This window comes from Carcharhinus amblyrhynchos, chromosome 5, assembly GCF_965287045.1.
Source record: "Carcharhinus amblyrhynchos chromosome 5, sCarAmb.v2.hapA, whole genome shotgun sequence".
NCBI classification, from domain to species: domain Eukaryota; kingdom Metazoa; phylum Chordata; class Chondrichthyes; order Carcharhiniformes; family Carcharhinidae; genus Carcharhinus; species Carcharhinus amblyrhynchos.
This window is the reverse complement of record NC_137328.1, coordinates 104,222,010-104,234,166: the sequence shown is the minus strand read 5'-3', so window position 1 is coordinate 104,234,166 and position 12,157 is coordinate 104,222,010. Positions and strand designations below refer to the sequence as shown.

The following is a 12,157-nucleotide window of genomic DNA, read 5'->3' as shown; positions in this document are numbered from 1 at the left end:
TGTACAGTGAAAAGTATTGTTTCTTGCGCGCTATACAAACAAAACATACTGTTCACAGAGAAGGAAACGAGAATGCAGAATTGTAGTGCTACAGTCATAGCTAGGGTGTAGAGAAAGATCACCTTAATGCAAGGTAAGTCCATTCAAAAGTCTGACAGCAGCAGGGAAGAAGTTGTTCTTGAGTCAGTTGGTATGTGACCTCAGAATTTTGTATCTTTTTCATAAGAACATAAGAACATAAGAAATAGGAGCAGGAGTAGGCCATCTGGCCCTTCGAGCCTGCCCCGCCATTCAATAAGATCATGGCTGATCTGTCGTGGCTCAGTTCCACTTTCCCGCCCTCTCCCCATAACCCTTAATCCCCTCTCTTATCAAAAACCCATCAACCCGCTTCTTAAAAATATTTAGCGAGGCAGCCTCCACCACTTCAACGGACAGAGAATTCCAGAGATTCACCACCCTTTGAGTGAAGAAGTTCCTCCTCAACTCCGTTCTGAACCGCCCCCCCTTTATCTTGAGGCTGTGCCCCCTAGTCCTACTGTCTTTTTTGAGCGGGAAGAGTCTTTCCACCTCTATCCTATCCATCCCATTCATCATCTTATACGTCTCAATGAGATCTCCCCTCATTCTTCTAAACTCTAACGAGTACAAGCCTAGTTTATTCAGCCTCTCCTCATAGCTCAACCCCCTCAACTCCGGTATCAGCCTAGTAAACCTCCTCTGCACTCCCTCCAAGGCCAAAATATCCTTGCGCAGGTGCGGCGCCCAAAACTGCACACAGTACTCCAGCTGCGGCCTCACCAATGCCCTATACAGCTGCAGCAAGACCTCCCTACTTTTATATTCAATCCCCCTCGCTATGAAGGCCAGCATCCCATTCGCCTTCCTGACCACCTGCTGCACCTGCAGGCTGGGTTTTTGCGACTCATGCACAAGGACCCCGAGGTCCCTCTGCACCGTCGCCTGCTGCAGTTTTTCGCCACGTAAGTAATAGTCCTTCCTACCATTCTTCCTACCAAAGTGGACCACCTCACACTTGCCAACATTAAATTCCATTTGCCATTTCCTGGCCCATTCGCCCAGCCTATCTAGATCCTTCTGCAGACTCTCCACACCCTCCACACAATTTGCCTTTCCCCCAATCTTGGTGTCATCAGCAAATTTCGACACCCTACACTCGGTTCCCTCCTCCAGATCATCTATATAAATGGTAAATAGCTGAGGCCCCAGCACCGACCCCTGGGGCACCCCACTAGTCACCAACCGCCAATCCGAATAGCACCCATTGACCCCCACTCTCTGCCTCCTATTTGACAACCAATCCTCTATCCACGCTAACACCCTACCCCCAACTCCATGTCCTCTGACCTTCTGCAGTAACCTCTTGTGAGGTACCTTATCAAACGCCTTCTGAAAATCCAGAAAGACCACATCCACCGGCTCTCCTCTATCCACCGCCCTAGACACATCCTCATAGAACTCCAGTAAATTTGTCAGACACGACTTCCCTTTAATGAAACCGTGTTGCGTCTGCCCTATCAAGCAATTCCCTTCAAGATGCCTCGCAATTTCCTCCTTAATGACGGATTCTAACATTTTACCTACCACAGACGTTAAACTAACCGGCCTGTAATTCCCCGCCTTTTGCCTGGCACCTTTCTTAAACAACGGCCTCCAGTCCTACCACCTTTCCATCGCTAACACCCGGCAAATTATTCACGTCCTCCTCCGTGAAGACAGAAACAAAAAAGTTATTCAAGACCTCCGCCATATCCCCATCCCCTACCACTAGGTCCCCTTTCTCATCCGCTAAGGGACCAACGTTCACCCTAGCCAGCCTCTTCCTTTTTATATATTTATAAAAACTCTTGCTATCCTTTTTTATATTAAGTGCTAGCCCAGCTTCATAGCTTCTTCTACCCTCCTTTATCAACTTTTTTGTCAATCTTTGTTGACATTTAAACCTTTCCCAATCCTCTTCTCGCCCACTGCTCTTAGCTACTCTAAATTCCTCCGCTTTTAATTTAACACTTTCCTTCACCTCCTTCGTTATCCACGGCTTATTACCTCTCTTCCTACTGTCCTTTTTAACCATCGGAATAAATTTCTGCTGAGCACCAAGAAAGATCTCCTTAAAGATCCTCCACTGCTCCTCAGCAGACCTACCTTCCAACGCGCTCCCCCAGTCCACATTCGCCAATTCTTCTCTCATCCTACCATACTCCCCTCTATTCAAACAAAGGACACGTGTCCGGGAACCCACTTTCTCCTCCTCCATCTGCAACAGAAACTCCACCATACAATGATCACTCTCTCCAAGAGGATCCTTCACCTCAAGGTCCCTAATTCTACCCGCCTCATTACATAGCACCAGATCCAAGATAGCTCGCTCCCTCGTCGGCTCCAACACACACTGTTCCAGGAAACTATCCCGGCAGCATTCCAAGAACTCCTCCTCGAGCCCACCTCGTCCAACATGGGTCGACCAATCAATATGCAGATTGAAATCCCCCATAACTACTGCCGTCCCATTCCTGCACGCCGCACTTATTTGCGCGTTAACAGCCCGCCCCACCTCCAGATCATTATTCGGGGGCCTATAGACGACACCCACCAGCGTCTTCCTCCCTTTGCTGTTCCTAATCTCCACCCACAACGATTCCACTTTCTGCTCTTTGGCTCCGATATCATCCCTTGCTACCACCTTGATGCTGTCCTTAATCAGCAGAGCTACGCCACCCCCTCTTTCCTCCTGCCTATCCTTCCTAAACACTTGATAGCCCTGTACATTCATCTCCCAGTCCCTGTCACCTTGCAGCCACGTCTCTGTAATGGCCACCAGATCGTATCCATTTGTGTCGATCTGCGCCACCAGCTCATCCACTTTATTCCGAATGCTTCGTGCATTCAGATAAAGCGCTTTCATCCCAGCCTTCTTCTGGACCCTATTTGCCGTAACGCCACCACTTGGGACATCCTCAGCCTCTTCCCTTACCTGTACCCTATCCTTAACTGTAGACCTCCTAACATCACCTACCCTCGCACCCTCCCCCCCCCTAATTAGTTTAAAGCCCTGTCTACAGTCCTCTTTACTCGATTCGCCAGCACTCTGGTCCCAGCACGATTCAGACCAACCCCATCCCGCCCGAACAAGTCCCACCTACCCCAATACTGGTGCCAATGCCCCATAAATTCGATCCCATTCCTCCCACACCAATCTCTGAGCCACCCATTCACTTCCTTTATCCTGTCAACCCTACGCCCGTCTGCACTCGGTTCAGGCAGTAGCCCAGAGAAGACCACCTTGTCGGTTCTACTTTTTAATTCCATTCCCAGCTTCTCATACTCCCTCCCCAGATCCTCAGTCCTCACTTTGCCTACGTCGCTGGCACCCACATGTACCACCACAACCGGGTTCTCACCCTCCCACTCCAGATTCCTCTGCAGCCCAGCTGCGACATCCTGTACCCGAGCACCAGGCAGACAACACACCCTTCTGTGCACTTTGTCATTGTGACAAAGGACAGTGTCAATACCCTTCACCCCACTATCTCCAATCACTACTACGTTCCTTTTCCCCTTCTCTTTGCCTATGTCCTGCTGCATCACTGTACCGTGTGCAGTTTGCCTGAAGGAAGAAGGTGGAAGAGAGTACGCCTGAGTGTGCTGGCTGCTTTGCCCAGGCAGCGGCAAGTGTAGACAGAGCCAATGGCTGGGAGAGTGGTTTGCGTGATTGGGCTGCATTCACGAGTTTTTGTAGTTTCTTGCAGTCTTGGGCAGAGTAGGAGCCATACCAAGCTGTGATACAACCAGAAAAATGCTTCCTGTGGTGCATCTGTAAAAGTTGATGAGAGTTGTAGCTAACATGCCATATTTCCTTAGTCTTCTGAGAAAGTAGAGGCATTGGTGGGCTTTCTTAACTATAGTGTCAGCATGGGGGGACCAGGAAGATTGTTGGTGATCTGGACATCTAAAAACATGAAGCTCTCGACTCTTTCTACTTCGTCCCCAGTGCTGTAGACAGAGGCATGTTACAATCTCCTTCATTTTGTTGACATTGAGGGACAGATTATTGTCGCATCAGTTCATCCAATTCTCTATCTCGTTTCTGTACTCTGTCTTGTCATTTTTTTTTGAGATCTGGTGGTGTTGTCAGCAAACTTGAAAACAGAATTGGAGGGGAATTTGGCTGTACAGTCATAGATGTATAAGGAGTATAGCAGGGGGCTGAGAACACAGCCTTGTTGGGTACCAGTGTTGAGGACAATTTGGAAGAGGTGTTGTTGCCTATTCTTACTGATTGTGGTCTGAGAGTTAGGAGGTTCAGGATCCAGTCGCAGAGAGAGGTGCCGAGGCCCAAGCCACGGAGTTTGGAGATGAGTTTTGTGAGAATAATAGTGTTGAAGGCTGAGCTGTAGTCAATAAATTGAGGACCAGTGAAGAAGATAGGAATGAAGTGAGAGGGAAGCTATCGAGGTGGATGGAAAACCGATTAAAGTCGAGAAATTAAAAGGTGAATGAAATGATGTATATTGGTGGGGTTCAAAAAGAGTTGGTGACAAGACAATTGCTGGTTAGATTATAAAATGATCTCTAACAGAGGAAGCTGACTTAGGGCTTGCCCATGCCACCAGATTTGGAGAGGGGGGTGGGGGTAGGCTGGGCCGTGTTCAAGCAACAGGTTTGGAAGTTGGCTGATGAGAGACAAATAGCATTTGGTGGGAAGAAATACAAACTACTGCAACAAAGGAAAGGAAAAAAAAATCATTAGCTAATGGAGAGCCACACCTCAAGTCCAATGTGCACTTTGGGTCATTATAGTATAGCAAAGCTAACTGAGTGTTAGAGGTAGCGTAGGAAAGAGTAATTGAACTATTATCTGACTTGCAGCATTGAGCTACGTAGAGGTAGGACAGCCTGGAATTGTTTACACTGGGAAAGATTCAGGGGAATAATATTCAAAGTTCTTGAGGGAAATGATAAACTGATAGTACATTCAAAAGGAGTTGAGCAAGTTCCCAAGAGTGACAAGCACAAATCAATCTACATATACAAGATAAGTGAATCATTGAGGTTTGCGGATTATCCAGTCAACACAAACTTCTGGAAATTAGCTAACCACTTTCAGATTTGGAGCAGAATTTCCTGGAACTGCTTTGAAATTGGCCTAAGATTTTTTTATTTTGCCTGCCCCAGCAGATTGTTATGGATTTCTGGGTGGGGTGGGTAATGGTGAGGAGATTGCACTCCCTCATAGAAATCTATAAAATAATGAGGGACATAGATAAGCTTTGACAAAGGGTCACATGGACTTGCAACATCAGCTCTTTTCTCTCCTTACAGATATTGCCAGAGCTGCTGAGATTTCCCAGCACTTTCTCTTTTGGTTTCAGATTCCAGCATTCGCAGTTATTGGCTTTTACCCCACGCATTTACCCTGCTAATCCCCTGAAACTGATGCACAATTTAGCATGGCCCATCCACCTAACCTGCACATTTTTGGCCTGTGGGAGGAAACCAGAGCACCCAGAAGGAACTCATGCAGACACAGGGAGAATGTCCAAACTCCACAGACAGCCACCAGAGGCTGGAATTGAACCTACGTCCTTGGCGCTGAGAGGCAGCCGTGCTAACCACTGTGCCACCGCACCACCCATAGTTTTAGATGCATTAACGAATGAAATGCTTCCTTATTTGCATCTGCAGTGGTGTTCACCTTCACTGCATGAAGTGTAACATCCAGGGATCCAGCAACTTAGTTAACCCTAGCTAGCTAGAAGTTCCTCGGGTACCCATGGCGTAGCTTGGCTGCTTTGTGAAAGAGGACTTTGCCAGTCACCTGTGTGTTGCCTATCTTGATGGCTCCCAGTTGTTCACATGTCCTGTGGCAGCCTGAAAGGGGAGTGCAGGTGACATCACTTCAGTTGCTGTTGACAGTTGCTGTGTCCATTGAGCATGTCTGAAAACTTTTATGGTCTTTGTGCCTGTTGTCCAGTGGTCTGTGGAAATTTCAAGAGCTGATTAATGGCGGTCCTTTACTTTTGATGCCTTTCTTGCCACTGTCTGGACTCAAAGTTTCAGTTAATTGGAATCATTTTTCCCAGTTGCAGATCCTGATGATGTCAGCACTGTAGTATTCTGTGATTCTGAAATTGCACACGTTCCCTGTGTTTGTGGGAAAACTGATATTTGGCATTGATGTGAAGCATTCAGTCTCTTTGTGCTGTATGTAAACACTTTCTGACTGACACCCTTGGCTTGCATTGCTGGCCATAATTCTGTCTTTGTGTCTCCCCTTTCCCCTCTCATCCTTCATATTTAGTCAGTCTGCATTGCAGGGTTGTGATATAGTGATTTGTAAATTGTGTTGTAACTGCAGGTTTTTCCAGTTCACTTTCCACCTAATTTTCTTTCCCCGCTTCTGCTTTTGGGAAGGCCCTGGTTCATGTTTGGAATATGGCTTTGTGACAAGCGATAGCCGTCCAGTATTCCAGCTGGAGTTTGCTGTCTATTTTAGGATATTGCATTCAAAGCAATTGAGAGAGAATGCCTGGGACTCGGGGTGAGGGGGGAGGAGGACATTATCCTACGAGGGAAGGCTGGACAAGCTGTGCAGTGGAGTTTAGAAGAATGAGAGATGATCTTATTGAAACCCACAAGATCCTGAGGGGATTTGACAGGTTGGATGTTGATGGGATGTTTCCCCTTGTGGAAGAGATTAGATGTAGAGATGTCAGCTTTGGACTGGGGTAAACACAGTAAGAGGTCTCACAACACCAGGTTTAAGTCCAACCAGTTTATTTGATAGTAATCTCACAAGCTTTTGGAAACGGTGTTCCTTCGTCAGGAATTAAGGGTTATGGGGGGAAAGCGGGAAAGTGGAACTGATCCATTTCAGATCAGCCATGATCTTATTGAATGGCGGGGCAGGCTCGAAGGGCTAGGTGGCCTACTCCTGCTCCTATTTCTTATGTTCTTGTGTGTGGAAGGTTCTGATCAGATAAGGGCAGAGCCTCTCAGCTCCAGTGACCTCGGTTCGATTCCCGACTTGGGTCACTGCCTGTGTGGAGTTTGCCCTTCCTCCCCACGTCTGCGTGGGTTACATAAGAACATAAGAAATATGAGCAGGAGTAGGCCATCTAGCCCTTCGAGCCTGCCCCGCCATTCAATAAGATCATGGCTGATCTGTTGTGGCTCAGTTCCACTTTCCCGCCCTCTCCCCATAACCCTTAATCCCCTCTCTTATCAAAAACCCATCAACCCGCTTCTTAAAAATATTTAGCGAGGCAGCCTCCACCACTTCAACGGGCAGAGAATTCCAGAGATTCACCACCCTTTGAGTGAAGAAGTTCCTCCTCAACTCCGTTCTAAACCGCCCCCCTTTTATCTTGAGGCTGTGCCCCCTAGTCCTACTGTCTTTTTTGAGCGGGAAGAGTCTCTCCACCTCTATCCTATCCATCCCATTCATCATCTATACGTCTCAATGAGATCTCCCCTCATTCTTCTAAACTCTAACGAGTACAAGCCCAGTTTATTCAGCCTCTCCTCATAGCTCAATCCCCTCAACTCCGGTATCAGCCTAGTAAACCTCCTCTGCACTCCCTCCAAGGCCAAAATATCTTTGCGCAGGTGCGGCGCCCAAAACTGCACACAGTACTCCAGCTGCGGCCTCACCAATGCCCTACCTCCGGGTGCTCCGGTTTCCTCCCACAGTCCAAAGATGTGCGGGTTAGGTTGATTGGCCATGTTAAAATTGACCCTTGGTGTCCTGGGATGAGTAGGTTAGAGGGATGACGGGTAAATATATGAGGATAGGGCCTGGGTGGGATTGTTGTCAGTGCAGCCTCGATGGGTCGAATGGTCTCCTTCTATACTGTAGGAATTCTATAAAGTAGTTTCCCCATAAGTCTGCAAATTATTTTTCCTTCAGATGATTATCCAGCACCTTTTGAAGGCCATGCTTGAATCTGTCTTCATCACACTTACAGGGCAAGGTGCACATTCAGGCAGGAATCACTAGGTGGCAATGAGAAGCAGGCCACTGCATGAGGGAACTTTGTTATTTACTGATGCAGTCTTTTAAGAGGTGAAAAGTAATTCACTTTGCATGACTTTCTGGAGAGAATTCACTCTCTTGAATAAGCACTCATTTAGAAAAGTTAGAAATGAACTGCTAGTTAAAGTTTCCATTTGTGGATGCTCTGGACTGCTTCAGAACTTCCTTCAAAGTAATTTTATCATTAAACACTGGTCTGAAGATCATGTTTGGAACAAGGCAGTGAGTGGTGTGGTTAAAATATTATTGGCATCTTCTGCATAAATTACATTCACACTGAGCTGGTAAGAAAACTGCTTGAGCATGTTACTGAAACGCTGAATTTTGATGTCTCCAGCCATTAATCTCATTTTGCAAACTGAAAAAGTTAAGCTTCATGATCAGTGCCAAACAATTGAGTTGATAATGTTGTGGCTGCTTTAAATACAACCTCCTTTTTCTTTTGCAGAAAGAATTGAGCCTTCCCCGTAGAGGAAGTCTGTAAGTAGAGACAATTTATACCTTTGCACATCTGTCCTTGAATGTCTTTGTTTTGTTGTCGGTTGCAGTTTTCTGAAGTATATTTTACCCAGTTCAGGCTTTGACCCTCTTGTGGCATTTTGATGCAAATATGGCCATTATTTAGAAGACGTGATGAGATCATTGCTTTGCACAGCTGCCTGGAAATGTGTGATGTGAATGGCTCAATGACTGATGCACATTTTGTTTGTACAGCTCGAAGGAGGAGATAATTGCTTGATGAGGTAGTTGTTCAATTGGTCGGTGCTTACTGGTTTCAATTAAATATTTATAGTCTATTTTGTGTTAATAAGCTATGTGTTAACCACGTTCATGCTTGGGGACATTTAACTTAGATTGGTTGGAGCGAATAGTCCATTTCCGTAGTTGCATCTGTTTACTTTTAAGTAACTTGATGGGCCCTCGAGTTACTGTTTCTTTTTTATATAAGAAAGCTGAACTTTCACGATCCCCCATTGGCAAGAATACGGTGGTGTCTGTGTTTTGTTCTGTGTATGCATTCAATATGTTAACCGTGCTGATGATCTCTGATGTACCTCACAAGAGGTTATTGCAGAAGGTAAGGGGGCATGGAGTTGGGGGTAGGGTGTTAGCGTGGATAGAGGATTGGTTGTCAAATAGGAGGCAGAGAGTGGGGTTAATGGGTGCTATTCGGATTGGCGGTTGGTGACTAGTGGAGTGCCCCAGGGGTCGGTGCTGGGGCCTCAGCTATTTACGATTTATATAGATGATCTGGAGGAGGGAACCGAGCGTAGGGTGTCGAAATTTGCTGATGACACCAAGATTGGTGGAACGGCAAATTGTGCGGAGGGTGTGGAGAGTCTGCAGAAGGATCTAGATAGGCTGGGTGAATGGGCCAGGAAATGGCAAATGGAATTTAATGTTGGCAAGTGCGAGGTGGTCCACTTTGGTAGGAATAATGGTAGGAAGGACTATTACTTATGTGGAGAAAAACTGCAGCAGGCGACGGTGCAGAGGGACCTCGGGGTCCTTGTGCATGAGTCGCAAAAACCCAGCCTGCAGGTGCAGCAGATGGTCAGGAAGGCTAAAGGGATGCTGGCCTTCATAGCGAGGGGGATTGAATATAAAAGTAGGGAGGTCTTGCTGCGGCTGTATAGGGCATTGGTGAGGCCGCAGCTGGAGTATGGTGTGCAGTTTTGGTCACCGTACTTACGCAAAGATATTTTGGCCTTGGAGGGAGTGCAGAGGAGGTTTACTAGGCTGATACCGGAGTTGAGGGGGTTGAGCTATGAGGAGAGGCTGAATAAACTAAGCTTGTACTCGTTAGAGTTTAGAAGAATGAGGGGAGATCTCATTGAGACATATAAGATGATGAATGGGATGGATAGGATAGAGGTGGAGAGACTCTTCCCGCTCAGAAAGGACAGTAGGACTAGGGGGCACAGCCTCAAGATAAAGGGGGGGCAGTTTAGAACGGAGTTGAGGAAGAACTTCACTCAAAGGGTGGTGAATCTCTGGAATTCTCTGCCCGTTGAAGTGGTGGAGGCTGCCTCGCTAAATATTTTTAAGACGCGGGTTGATGGGTTTTTGATAAGCGAGGGGATTAAGGGTTATGGGGAGAGGGCGGGAAAGTGGAACTGAGCCACGACAGATCAGCCATGATCTTATTGAATGGCGGGGCAGGCTCGAAGGGCTAGATGGCCTACTCCTGCTCCTATTTCTTATGTTCTTATGTAGGGTTGTTCATTTTTCATGTCCTCCGTAATTTCGAATCAAGGGTTATGGGGATAAGGCGGGAAAGCGGAGTTGAGGATTATCACATCAGATTAATTAAGGCCTCATTGAGTGGCAAAACAACCGAATGGTCGGATTCTGCTCCTGCATTTTATGGTCTTAAAGGTGTTTAAAGAAGACGACCCATCAAAATCAATCTGAAAAGTTGCTAGCGTCACTTTATTAATTGACCAGCAGGTAACTCGATCACTAAGAAGAAAAATCAAGAAGACCAGCTTGCTGCAACTGGTGTCAAAACTAAATCCAGCTTTGGCAGTGTTGCCCACATCTTAAATATTCATTTTATATAAAAAAAACCAAGAATTGCTTCATTTGATTTCTCAAGCTATTATTCAATGCTGAGGAAAGACTTCCAGGAAAGTAACCACCACAACTGAATCTGAATCATAGAATGGAATTATAGATTCACTACAGTGCAGAATGAGGCATGGTAGCATGGTGGTTAGCACTGCTGTCTCACAGTGCCAGGGCCCTGGTTCGATTCTTGCCTTAGGTGAGTCTCTATGTGGAGCTTGTACATGCTCCCCTTGTCTGCATGGGTTTCTTCCGGGTGATTTGGTTTCCTCCCACAGTCCAAAGATGTGCAGAAGGAGGCCATTTGGCTCATGGAGCCTGCACTGACAACAATCCCACTCAAGGCTTATCCCTGGAACCCTATGCATTTACCCTGACATCAAGGGGCAATTTAGCATGGCCAGTCAAGCTAACCTGCACAACCTGGGGCCCTGGCGCTATGAGGCAGCAGTGCTAACCACTGTGCTACCATGCCACCTTAATTTCAAAACTTACTACACATGCCTCCGTTGCAGCTGAAGTAACTTTTGAAGTACATTGTTGTAGTTGCAGGTTGTATAGTGAGTGGGGAGGGGTTGGGGGGATAGGGAGCTGAAATTGTGAAGATGAGCGGCTGACTTATTGTCGTGGGTTAAGTAATGGATTTTGACCTTGCAGCTCAAGGACCTATTTTGTAGGTTGATCGAATGAAAGTGTCCACAGGTTTTATGGCAAAATATGTTTTGCCTACCTGCACCCCATTGGTGCAATCAGCACTACACATAGTAATGATGCAAAGATATGATTGCAATACTTGGGTAGTCTGAAGGAACAAGTACAAATCCCAGAAAGTGATGCCTTGGACGCTATATTGCAGAGTGACCATCCCAATAGAAGGAAGTGCACCCGGATTGATTTAACAAGACAGGAACTGAGTTGCAAGAGACTATGGAAGCATTTTCTGGCTCCATGCGCACACTGGGACAATGCTGCAGACCAACCAAAAATCCACTGACTTTCGGCGTGACCAAAAGATCCTAGCGATGGATGGGCCTGGAAAATGTTACCCTAGAACCCTATATTGAGTTTTGAATTTGATGAAAATCTTTTTCTTTAAAATGGTCTTTTTTGCAGCGACGCTGGGCCTCTGCTCCTGTGGTTCAACCCGTGCATATCTAAATAGATGATGCCATTGTTAATGCTTTTTGTCAGCCTCCAGTGAGGCACATTTGAGCTAAGTTGGAAAAGTTTCCTGAGTAAGTTCGTCCTCTTACAAATATGTTCTAGCAAAGACCTTGACTTGATATATTGAGGACCCTGTTAATAGCGTTCTTGTCACCTTACTGCCCAATTTGTGCAGGAGTTGGCAACTTCTCCTTTACATTGGCAAGTTTGGATGGAACATTGGATTTAAAAGAAAAACAAATCAGTGTTTAGATGCAGGAATATGTTCACAGTAAGTGCTGCAAGCGGTGCCAAAATTGCAGTTGATATATGGGACTATGCCCGTTTAGCCAACTCAACTCTTGCACAGTTCAAAGTTCAGCAGAACTG

At 46.4% G+C, this 12,157-nt stretch overlaps 1 protein-coding gene across 5 annotated transcripts in view; it reads left to right on the top strand.

The window, feature by feature from the left end:
• The window catches only part of LOC145343260 (microtubule-associated serine/threonine-protein kinase 4-like), a 445,947-nt gene that overhangs the window by 203,224 nt on the left and 230,566 nt on the right, over nucleotides 1–12,157 (top strand). For all 5 annotated transcript variants that reach the window (XM_080189364.1, XM_080189367.1, XM_080189366.1 and 2 more), the window contains one exon: nucleotides 8,505–8,536. In XM_080189364.1, the coding sequence (XP_080045490.1) occupies nucleotides 8,505–8,536 (32 nt within the window). The remainder of the gene's footprint in view (nucleotides 1–8,504; nucleotides 8,537–12,157) is intronic.